Genomic DNA, 12,781 nt, shown 5'->3' with positions numbered 1-12,781 from the left:
CTTAGTTGCAGGGGCTACTCCCATAGCCAAATCGCCCCATCGCCTAGCACCTGCAGAGATGCAAGAACTGTCCTGTCAACTTAACGAACTGCTCAGCAAGGGCTTTATAAGAGCAAGCTTCTCACCCTGGGGAGCTCCAGTCTTGTTCGTCAAGAAGAAAGACAGATCGTTTCGTATGTGCATCGACTACAGGGAGCTCAACAAACTGACCGTCAAAAATCGTTATCCTTTGCCTCGTATTGACGATTTATTTGACCAACTTCAAGGGGCGAACTTCTTTTCAAAAATCGACTTAAGATCTGGATATCACCAATTACGAGTGCTAGGGGAGGATGTTCCGAAGACAGCCTTCCGAACTCGTTATGGGCACTACGAATTCGTAGTGATGCCGTTCGGATTAACAAACGCGCCCGCAGTATTCATGGATTTAATGAATAGGGTGTGTCGTCCTTACTTGGATCAGTTCGTCATCGTCTTCATCGATGACATACTTATCTACTCTCGTAGTAAGGAGGAGCATAGTCAACATCTTCGACAGGTCTTAGAAACACTGCGTTCGGAGAAGCTCTATGCGAAGTTCTCGAAATGCGAATTTTGGATCCGAAGAGTCGAATTCTTAGGGCACGTGGTTAGCGAAGAGGGAATACACGTGGACCCTTCCAAAATCAAGGCCATTGAGAACTGGTCAGCACCGAAGACGCCTACAGAAATTCGTCAATTTCTAGGCCTCGCTGGCTACTATCGCAGGTTCATTCAGAACTTCTCCCGCATTGCGAAACCTCTTACAACACTGACCCAGAAGGGCGTGGCCTTTGACTGGGAAGAGAAGCAGGAGAGAGCGTTTCAAACGCTCAAGCAAGCCTTGTGCACCGTACCAATACTATTCCTCCCCGAAGGGATAGAAGACTTTGTTGTCTATTGCGATGCATCAAATCAAGGGCTCGGATGTGTTCTGATGCAGCGAGGTAAGGTCATCGCCTATGCCTCGAGACAGCTGAAAACACATGAGGTAAATTACACTACCCATGATCTTGAGTTAGGAGCAGTTGTGTTTGCTCTGAAGATCTGGAGACACTACCTATACGGTACAAAAAGCACTATCTTTACAGACCACAAAAGCCTACAACACATATTCGACCAGAAGGAGCTCAACATGAGACAACGACGGTGGGTCGAGCTACTCAGTGATTACGAATGCGAAATTCGTTATCATCCGGGTAAAGCCAACGTGGTAGCTGACACCCTAAGTCGGAAAGAATATTCTGGTCGTAGAGTCAAATCATTGACTATGACTATCCATTCACACTTGTCCACACAAATTCACACAAATTAAGGAGGCTCAGCTCGATGCTTTGAAACTTGAGAATGTGGCAGGTGAATCCCTGAGAGGGATGGATAAGAACTTGGAGGTTAAGGGTGGCGGAGCTTATTATCTCATGGATCGGATCTGGACCCCAAAACACGGTGGTTTCAGGGACTTGGTCATGAACGAGGCACACAACACTCGTTATTCCGTCCACCCATGTTCAGATAAGATGTATCTGGATCTTAAAAAGTTATACTGGTGGCCTAACATGAAAGCAGAGATTGCTACCTTCGTAAGTAAATGCCTTACTTGCGCAAAGGTTAAGGTCGAATACCAGAAACCCTCAGGTCTACTACAACAGCCGGAGATACCGGAATAGAAGTGGGAGCGGATCACTATGGACTTCATAACCAAGTTGCCCAAGACAACGGGTGGACTTGATACCATATGGGTCATCGTCGACAGATTGACCAAGTCCGCACACTTCCTGCCTATCAAAGAAATAGACAAGATGGAGAAGCTTACAAGAACCTACATATGGGAGATTGTACGACTGCACGGTGTTTCCATATCCATTATCTCGGACAGAGATAGTAGATTCACTTCGAGGTTCTGGCAGTCGCTACAAAGTTCCCTAGGAACTAGGTTGGACATGAGTACAGCCTACCATCCACAGACCGACGGGGAAAGTGAGAGGACTATCCAAACCTTGGAAGATATGTTGCGAGCCTGTGTGAGCGACTTTGGTAAAGCATGGGATACTCATTTACCCCTTGTCGAATTTTCCTACAACAACAGTTATCACACGAGCATAAAGGCTGCTCCATTCGAGGCCCTCTATGGCCGAAAGTGCAGATCCCCTCTGTGCTGGGCTGAGGTGGGTGATACCCAGTTAGCTAAAGGACGAGTTCCTCAAAGCACTCTCATGGGTCCGGAGATCATACGGGAAACGACAGAGAAGATCGTTCAAATTCGTGAACGATTGAAAGCCTCTAGAGACCGACAGAAAAGTTATGCTGATAAACGAAGGAAACCGTTGGAATTCCAGGTGGGCGACCGTGTTCTATTGAAGGTCTCACCCTGGAAGGGCTTGATACGCTTCGGAAAGCGTGGAAAGCTAAATCCAAGGTACATAGGGCCTTTCGAGATTCTTGCCAGAATCGGCCCTATAGCTTACAAACTTAACTTACCGCGCGAACTCAGTAACGTACATTCTACTTTCCACGTCTCGAACTTGAAAAAGTGTCTGTCCGACGAGACTCTTGTAATCCCACTCGACGAGATCGAGATCAACGAGAGCCTCAACTTCGGTGGAAGAACCAGTAGAGATCATGGACCGGGAGGTCAAGCAAACGAAACAAAGCCGCATCCCGATAGTGAAGGTTCGCTGGAACGCCAAGCGAGGACCTGAATTCACTTGGGAGCGAGAGGATCAGATGAAACTGAAATATCCTCGTCTTTTTACTTAGTTATTTGTAACTACTTATTTGCTTAAACTCTAATTTCGGGACGAAATTCCTTCTAACGGGGGGGATGATGTGACAACCCGAAACTTCTATTCTGTACAACCATTCAATTCAATAGAAGTCAGAACAGTTTCTGCTAACTTTCAAGCTTTTTGGAATAAGTTTGAGTGTTTATAAGTTAGTACTTCAGGAGATAACAGGAGAGAGGATGCCCTAGGGTTTATTGTGCATCAATAATGTCCCAAAACTCCAAGAGTTTGGAGTTTACGGCCTAAACAAAGGTGTTTACGGCCGTAAACCCTAAAAGGGGGTATATATATGACACTTAGTCATTATTTACCACTTTTTCACATTTTCAAGATCCAAACTCAAATCCTCTCAAGTATCATCCAACTTTTCTTCTTGATCTTCAACTTTGTAAATGTTTATATCCCTAAAAAGTTGATATCTTACTTAATATAGTGATCTTACATGATTCCATCCGTGAAATCATTCCAAAAGTGTAGATCTTCAAGTTTCACCAAGAACACCAAGAACACACACTAGTGTTCTTGGACTTTTAGCACCTTTTCAAGCTTCTACCTAGTAAGTACTCTTACCCTAGTGTATTATAAGACTTGTTACACTTCTAATCATCAAGAAAACACCAAGGAATCACAAGATCAAAGGTGTTTACGGTCCAAGAACACATTGGACCGTAAACCCTAAAAAGGGTGCCAAAGGGTGCCCTAGCCCGTTACAGGCCTTGGAAACTAGCCTAGACCCCTTCCTTAATGTGCTTAGTACTTGAAAACATCAAAATACCATAAACCATTTGGGTTTACGGCCGTAAACCCAAAGACAAATGGTCCAAGGACCGTAAACTCCACAAAGGAGTGAAATGGTGCCCTAATCACTTCCAAAGGCTTATACTTCAAGTAGAAATGCTTCTTAGGACTTGTAAAGCTTCAAAACTCAACATGGTAAAAGTACCATGAGTTTACGGCCGTCAACTCATGCGTTTACGACCGTAAACTCGTGAGTTATGGTCATAAAACCGTAAATTCCAAGGGAGTTTACCCTTGAACCCTAAACTCAATAGCAATGTCCTACAACACTTAGATGCAATCCTTAGCACTTATAACACTTAAATAAGGTGTTTTACATGTCCTAGGATGTCTTAACTTTGTTAATTAGTTGTTTAAAGACTAATTGGATACATATATGTGTTATTATATGTTAACTAGGATCATTGTGTGTGTACAAGTCTTCACTTGACACCTAGCATCCTATACATTCCGTTCATCCAAACCACTCACTACAGGTGAGTTCATACCCCTTAATTAACCTTTTAAATGTTTTTAAATGCTTTTAGGGGGGGGGGGGAATACAAGTTGAACTATTATAGTTATTATATCAATCACATGTGATTAATAACTACCAAACAAGTGGATTTCTTACTTTTCAAACTGTGTTATCAAACTGTTTTACTTCAAACTGCTTTACAAACTCTTTTTCATATCAAATACTTTTATTAAACTCTTTTAACTTATATTCTGTGTATCTATATAGATATAGTTATATAAGTAGGATTGAAAGGACTTAGGACTGATAGCTCACCTTACTTCGTGTTCCTTGTTTGGTTGTGGACTTAGGGTATTCAGGTTATTTGTCCGAAGGTCGTTTTTATCCTAGTTATATATTATGTATATGTATATAGATATAAAAGTTCCTTCTTTCATTCAGTTCAATACCTTTGGGTAGCAAAGGTATACACAAACATGTTCATACATTCAAACAACATTACTAGTAAACTATAATAGGTATAGTTTAGGGAGATACTAATACTATTACTAGAACAGTGAAACATACAATGAGTCAGTTCATACATTAGTCAATAACAAACAAACAATAGATACTATGATGAGAAACAAACAATAGATAATATGATGAGAAACAAACAATAGATACTATGATGAGAAACAAACAATAGAATACTATGATGAGAAACAAACAATACATGCTAGACAGGGAGAGAACACACAATACAGCTAGCACATACATATACTAGAACATTATTACATTTATGTGAGCCACCTAACGGGGCATGGCACTACCTGTCATGACCGTTTTTGTATCCAGAATCTCCTTAAGTGGGGAGCGTATGAGTTTGTGTATAGATCTATACTGGATTGACTATCCTACACCTTGCTGCTCGCTACAGTGGGACTTGCAAGTCTACGGGTGCCAAACGTCATTTCTTACGACGTCTTACATCGTCGTTTTACTAGAGTCGGTAGCAGGATACAGGCTGATCACATGGTACCTTAAATAACAATTAGTTTAAAGTAGTTAGTACAGCAATAGTTACTTAATACAACACTACAGTACTATTTCATTTTCCCATTTACATTTACTTTGTGATATTCACACAATAAACAATAATGTAAAAACTATATTTTTGGTTAATGATAGTCAGATTTGGGAAAATACACACTCTTACAAGAGACACACACAGATACTAGATGCCGTGGTAAAAGGCTACTTTTAGTAGGAAACATAGGGTTTTCTAGGAGAGTTCAAACAATTACAAACTTTTACAAACTTATACAATTACAGACTTAGAAACACTTTCATACAAATACAGACACTAATATACTTATGACCTCACCAGCTTTAAAGCTGATACTCGCTTTCAAAATAACTTGTATTCTCAGGTCACCAGTAGACAGGTACCGGTGCCAGGTTTTGAGAAGATGGAGCTCGTTCAAGACTCATCTTTTATTTTGATGTATATTTTTGGTGTCTATATAACTTGACAGAACACACTTGTATGAAATTATATTATTAATGCAATGGATGATGTTGTTGCTTGTTTACTAGTTTGCATAGTTGTGATACTGAATATGACGTCCTCCACCCCCGAACGTTTCCGCCGTTCCGGTTTTGGGGTGTGACATTTAATCACTTAGTCTGTCCCACACTGCTATAATCATTAATCTTCGGAGCGAGGTACATATGTATAGATCTATATGGGGTCGACAACCCCACATGCGGTTGCTAGCTAAGACCATCGACTGATCAATCGTAGCAGGTGATATGTATCTACGATCGTTACTACGACGTCCAATGAAGCGTCGTAGGGAGGGGTACTTTTCGTCCATCGCTCGATTATAGAACTCACTAAAGACATTAACACGACTAATCTCTCTCTTTTCTCACTACAACCATAGGTTTGGTTGCTTTCAAACTATTTTAAGTATAGAGTTTACTTATACAATGGGTACATTATGGATTTCAAGGATTGATTACAAACACATTTTAAAAGCATGGATTTACTTATCCAAAGATATATTTTGGCTTTTAAAGACTCATGGCAACACTGTTTCAACTATTGTTATTCATACACAGAAAATACTTTTGGACTTATTAAAAGTATTATTACTGCGACTAGCAGATAACCTGTGACTCTCACCAACCTTGTGTTGACTTTTAAAATAAATGTATTTTCACGGAATCAATGAGACTTCGGACACACTCAGACGTTGACGTACATGGCTTGCAAGTACTATAATTTTCTACTTTTGTACTGTTAAAGCAAACTCATACTCGTACTATTATATTATTATATGTAAGAACCTTGTGTGAGAACATAAATTTGTAATATAACTACTATTTTGTTTATTGTTGTGTTTGTGCTATATATTCAATTTATCTGTGATACATGAACTTAGTCACATAGTCCGGCGTATTCCGCCGCCTCGGCCGAGTGTGTGACATTTATACATTTGATTTATCAATGAAAATCATGGGCTATTCAATATAATTCGACATGGATTTATGTTATTCTTCTTGTGCGGCTAGAGAATATACACGACTAATTGCAGGTATCGGACCTATTAATAAAATTTGTCCTATTGTGTGAAAAAAAAATTCATTCAAACCCATTACAAAAGTTCATAACATGTTCAACTTGAAAATATTGCTCAATCTTCTTGACTCTATTACATTCACACTTTATGCATGAACAACATGGACAAAAATTGATCAGTTTTTCTGTGAGAGATTTCAAATTTGTGAAGCATACTCGAATTGAATTTCAATTTTGTTACAGATTAACAATTTCCTTTGAAATTTGAAAAATTCGAGTTTCATTGCTTTGTTGAAATCATTCTTTTAATTTGGTCCAAATATCAAAAGCAATTTGGTCGAACATGATATCATATTACAAAGTGAAAAACGATTTATTTTCTGATATCATATTACAAAGTAAAAGAACGAATTACTTGAATTATTTTGATGATTTCAGTTACAATATATAAGAGAATGAGAAAGAAGGCGTAAGATCACGTCTAAGCTAAACCAACTGTTAGGAAACTAACAAACATAACCCAGATAAAAGTGAAATGACATGATTGTCCTTTCTACATTCTAATATTTTGCACTATCACCTCTTTTATTGCATATGAATCATATACAATACAACTCAAATAATAATTTGATACAAGCCCCACAGTATTCCCAATATTCAATTGTAGTCACAACTAAAGAAAATAAAATTAGTTTTAGAGACTAATTACAAGATTACCCAATGTTAATCATTAATTATCCGATTTTCACTTGATTACCAAAATCACAATAATCGCTTTTAAAAAAGAAAACCCACTTCCCAAAAGCATCCTTTTCTTCAAATCTTTAATTAATCAATGTAACATAAAGATTCGCATGATCTTTAATTAAACAATGTAACATAAAGATTCAAACTTTTAATCACATAAACCATAATTATCTGAAAAAAAATCGACAATACTTTGATAACAAAATAAACCCACAATAAAAAAAACCCTAAAACCCTTTAGTTTCCTCTACAAATGAAAAAGAATTTGACGTTTCTGCACAATGACCCATTTGGGAAAGAAGCCTGTTTTGTTTTCTGTTATCTGTAATGAGATTTGTACAATTTTCACTCATTGCACGAATCCCAAATGAAATCCAATGAATTTACGAAGAATACTTTTGTTAAAGTATCCAACATCTGCAACCCGATTTATCTTGAGGTCCCTCAAACCATCGATCCCATGATGGATTTGTGGGCCCATTTGTGCTGTGTCATCAAGAACAAAAAAAAAAGTAGAATTAGAAATAAAAAAAATGGTCAATGGTCAAGGGTTCGAGTATCAAATTTTACATTATCGGAGTTTTATATTTTAATGTTCATTGGACTCCTTACTATTGTGTACATTATATATTACACATGATTCTTTTGGCATTGACCTTTTTTTATTATATAATTCATTTTCAAAGCTAAAATGACCTAATTGTCCTTGGTCACGAGAACGGTGTTGGTCAAAAGGGTGTCATATACTTGAGGGTATTTTAGACAATTTAACTTCAGATGAAACGGTTGCAAAAATGCCCTCCATAACGAAAGTTGAAAGGATTATATAACTCATGTTCAAAGCTAAAATGACCTAATTGTCCTTGGTCATGAGAAGAGTCTTGGTCAAAAAGGTGTCATATACTTGAGGGTATTTTAGACAATTTAACTTCAGATGAAACGGTTGCAAAAATGCCCTCCATAACGAAAGTTGAAAGCATTATATAATTCATGTTCAAAGCTAAAATGACCTAATTGTCCTTGGTCATGAGAACGGTCTTGGTCGAAAAGTTGTCATATACTTGAGGGTATTTTAGACAATTTAACTTAGGATGAAATGCTTGCATATTCAACAATGTTTGAGCTTTTCCCAAACTTATGCAACAAAATAGTTTTTTAAATGAAACATTTTAACTGATTAAAACATTTTACATTTAACATGACTAACATGTGAAACAACATGGCTCCATAGTGCATAATCCATGTCAATTGCATAAAATGGTAAAAAGGTGAAATATTGTTGCATAAATATTGCAAACTACATAAAAGCCACTATATTTTGATCACCTTTCATGTTTAACCAATATATTTTCGGCACTTTTTTGTAGCATAAATTAAAAAAAAAGATTGCATTAAGAAGCAATTAACCCTTTAACTTTATTAAACAAGTGTTGCCATTTTTATGAGATCGATATTTTTAAAGAAGGAAGATGTCTTACATTGGAAGTAGTGGATCTGGCCTTGTTTCCACATTACTTAAGATTCTATTAAAAAAAACAAAGAAAAAGTTTGTTATAAAACCGAAAATCACACACAAATCCTCAATATTATAAAAAAAAAAAATAATAATAATAATTTATAACTTCATACTTACTCCTTGCATGCAGCCGATGCTGCATCCATTTTTTCAAGCTGATCCAATTCCTCCTAAAAAAACATATTTGTATGTAAGTGTTTCAAGCAAAAGTGTGTAGTTCAACGTCTCGTGATCAAAACTACGTAGTTTTGATTAGTGAATTGTAAGCAAAGTGTCTCGTATACGCATTCTTGGCTTTTAATTGATGTCCCAAAAATCATTCTACATGAGAAAGTCTCTTGATGCACTAGAACTTTGTAGAGACTTTTAGATAAGATCAAGAGTGAGTTTGTGTCCCATATTGTTTCACCTTTTTAGGTGAAATAAAATATTGCAAATTTTGTCAAATTGATAATTTACGGCATTTGCTTGAAAATACTATTGATACTTGTGGAAGCTACATATTTTAGAAACATACAAGTAGTATAAACAACAAGGGCATTTATGTCTTTTACACAAACATATAAACAACAACCTACATATATTGTGAAGATATAAAACATGTATACAAAACAAATACATACAAGATAAACATACACAGAGTAGGTGGGCATTTATGTCATTTACACAAAAAAGTGACAGAGCAAATCATGAGGCTATTATGTCCAAAAACATTAATCCATTCTCCTAAAATGTTGAAACATTTGAAACCTAATATCCAAAAGTAACAAAAACTACAATCGGACAACATGAACCTATTGATGAAAGCAATGAATTGGATCACTATCATATTCTTAACCACATATAAAGATAATTAAACAATATAAAACTTAGCAGATCAAATTTGAACTTTTTGATGATTGAATCCAGATGAAGATGAGGCTTGACTGTAAAAATCATAAATTGCTAACAGCAATATCAATTGATACTGATTTTAGTTCAAAAGAAGCGTAGTGGCAAAAAGCAAAATCAAAATCAGAGTACTCTAAGATGGAAAAAATTAGAAACTTTCTGCGAAGAATAACAAAAGGTCGCATTGAATTGAGATAATTTCTCGTCATATCTGAACAAATAGACAAAATGAAGCACCATAAACTACGAAAAACAGATGAAATAAGCGAACTTCGATGTATAATTAACTTCAAACAATCATTGCATAATAATCCTGAATTCGAGGAAAAGACATATAAAACAAAAAAAAAAGTTCAATTTTGATGTAAACCCACAAGAACTAATATATGAAAACCGCGATGAAACGAGTAAATACTGAAATTAGTAAAAACTTAAAAACGAAAGAAATCAAACCTCCAAGAAGCGAGTTTCTTGTTCAAGTCTCTTCAATTCAGCCGAAATTCTGTGTTTCCCTCGAGTATCTGCTGCCACCGATCTCATCTGCTCTGATTTATCTGTTTGCATCTCTCTTTTTTTGCACAAACACAATCAATCACCTATACACACCAAGTCGAAAACCCTAAAGAATCACAAATGGGTAAAACTCCGTACTCATGACAGCACAATTAACTCTCGAGAATTTGATGTCATCTCAGCTGCAAAAGAATCGGGAGAAAGGACACCTTTATGTGGGTTTTGGCTTTTGAGGTGCTGAATTCCGATAGGAATCAATGAAAGAAAAAGTACAATTTGTGCAAGAAAAGGAAAGAGGTTTTTCTGGGTTCTTTTTTTTTTGTCTTGGTTTCTTCCTCGTGAGGTGGGAAGGGGCCCAAAACCTTTTGTCTTCTCTTTCCCCCTTTTCTTTTTCTAAATTTGTCTTGTAAGTTCTTGATGATGATGATGAGGACGATAGAAAGGGCCTAGTCTCACAATTACGAGCGTGGCTGTCACTATTTATGAGCTTACCCCACTTGTTCCTATCCTAATTCCTAAATTCTTGCCAAATGGTGGGGGAAATGGCAACAAAAAGAACTTGCCAACTTCTTTAGAATCTAAAATGTCTCTCCATAAAATATATTTTTACTTTACAAGATATTGTATTTTAATGGGTAAAGTTGTCCACCGAGACCTAATTTACAAGAAATGTTATGGTATTATTATGTGTATATGTATATAATGAAAGTTTACATTTTTATATATTATTTGATTTTCAATAGATTAAATCTAGATCAAAATCAATCGCCACATGGAATTAAGTTACATAAAACTCTTAGACATAGAATCATCACTATTAGAGATCGATGCAACCAAGTCCGGAGAATAGGTTAAGGTGTGTGGTTGTGACTTGAGAATATGAGTTTTCGAGCTAAAATGTGTGAACCTCTTGGACATGATAAGTTGATAACAAAGGGAAACCGAGTTCGGCCTTAATCTATGGTTGTCCAAGGAGTACGCTATGACACCCAAGTTAGAATATGGATACTAAAGATAATATGAGAGAGAAAGTAATATTGATATCTCCACGGAAGGTGAGTATTTTTATTGTTGATATGGGAGATTAGATATGCTCTCTTGTCTGAAAAGCTTGTTGGTATGACATCTTTTTGGCAGATTTTGTGTTGTACTCCTCTAGAAAGGTGGACTGAGTACGAATGCATGTTGGTTGTAGAGCCTTTTGTCGTCATTGGGTGTTTTGTCATTCGTGATGGATAAGTAGGCATCCATAGATTGGGACTTGACTTTTTATCCTTCTTGGAGCGTCTTTGTCCCTGGACTCAACTATTAAGTGGGAGTGGTGTTGATCCGGATCCACAATAATAGGATTTCAAGCTGGTACAATACTAAGCCCCCCCAATATGAAGCATACTTTCAATTTTATTTTATTAGTGTGATTTAAACTTATTCGACTGTTTGCCCTTGCTTTCTTGGAAAATGTTAGCTCGCTATTCAGATTGTTTATTTAGAGGGGCTGCTAATCAACTTTTTGTGCCCATGACCTTTTCATTTTTCTGTGTGTCGTGTTGAAGCACTTTGTAACATCCCGAATCGAGGTATAATTATATTTCCTTAACCTTTTTTATGTTAAAATTAATCCTTGTTTTATAACAGGTGGCAAGTGAGTCACGGGGTGTACGCATGAGTACGTGCAGCGTACTCATGCACTAAGAAGGATCGCGAAGGCTACCTAGTATGTTGGGTGTACTAGGCAGTATGCTAACCCTAACATTTCTTGTGTCCCTATTTAAGGAATGCGATGGCCTCATTTCTAGCCACCTTTATTAGCCTCCAACCTTTCATAAACCCTAAATCTGGAGTGTGTGCTTGTGGGTGTGATTTTGCAAGCTTAAAGAGATTATTGACCCTTGTAGTGAAATAGTGAAGTTAGAAGGAAAAGAAGGTGCCATCCAGCTTAGAGATCCAGAAACCGTCCATCTTTGTGCATCATTTTCAGGTATAAAGCTTGTACCTTGGCTAGTATTCTTTGAGATCTCTTTTGGTGCAAGATTTATGAGTTTAAGTCCTCAAGTTTAGACCTTTTCGACTTTGTGACTCTCCAGAGAGTTTAGGTTGTCCTATCATGTATTTTAGGGCATCTAGATGGATAAAAATGCTTGCTTGATCTTCCTTTGTGTCCCATGCATGAGTAATGTAGTTTGAAAATGGTGAAATAATGTTCTAGCTTTCCATAGCCATGCAAAGTCTTAAAGCCCATGACTTTATGGAATAAGAGGCCTTGTTTAGCTCAGATCTATAGTTTGAGTACTTGTCTTAATGGATTAAGGCCAAAAGAAGTGAAGAATGAGAGTCTGAGGAGTACGATGTGCACACTCCCATCTACGTGCAGCATAGAGCTGAAGACCCCCATCGCATGCATGGCCAGCAGTACGCCCATCGTAGGGAGTTGTACGCCCAGCGTACTTGGTGGGTGTTGACTTCGGTTGACTTTTGTTGACTTTTGCTGATTT

General features: G+C 37.1%; 1 protein-coding gene across 1 annotated transcript; it reads right to left on the bottom strand.

Annotated features, from left to right (window-relative positions):
- Positions 1-7,460: 7,460 nt before the first annotated feature.
- LOC145167666 (guanine nucleotide-binding protein subunit gamma 2-like) lies at positions 7,461-10,751 on the bottom strand. The gene is made up of 4 exons (XM_079086900.1): positions 10,230-10,751; positions 9,003-9,055; positions 8,848-8,892; positions 7,461-7,855 (listed from the first exon to the last, which is right to left on the bottom strand). The coding sequence occupies exons 1-4, from the start codon at positions 10,338-10,340 to the stop codon at positions 7,771-7,773; spliced, it is 294 nt and encodes a 97-aa protein (XP_078943026.1). The 5' UTR covers positions 10,341-10,751; the 3' UTR covers positions 7,461-7,770.
- Positions 10,752-12,781: the final 2,030 nt, after the last annotated feature.

Source organism: Lactuca virosa, chromosome 3 (genome assembly GCF_052849685.1).
Source record: "Lactuca virosa cultivar CGN04683 chromosome 3, Lactuca_virosa_CGN04683_v6, whole genome shotgun sequence".
NCBI lineage: Eukaryota > Viridiplantae > Streptophyta > Magnoliopsida > Asterales > Asteraceae > Lactuca > Lactuca virosa.
The sequence above is the reverse complement of the archived record's forward strand: the minus strand, read 5'-3'. Positions and strand labels throughout refer to the sequence as shown.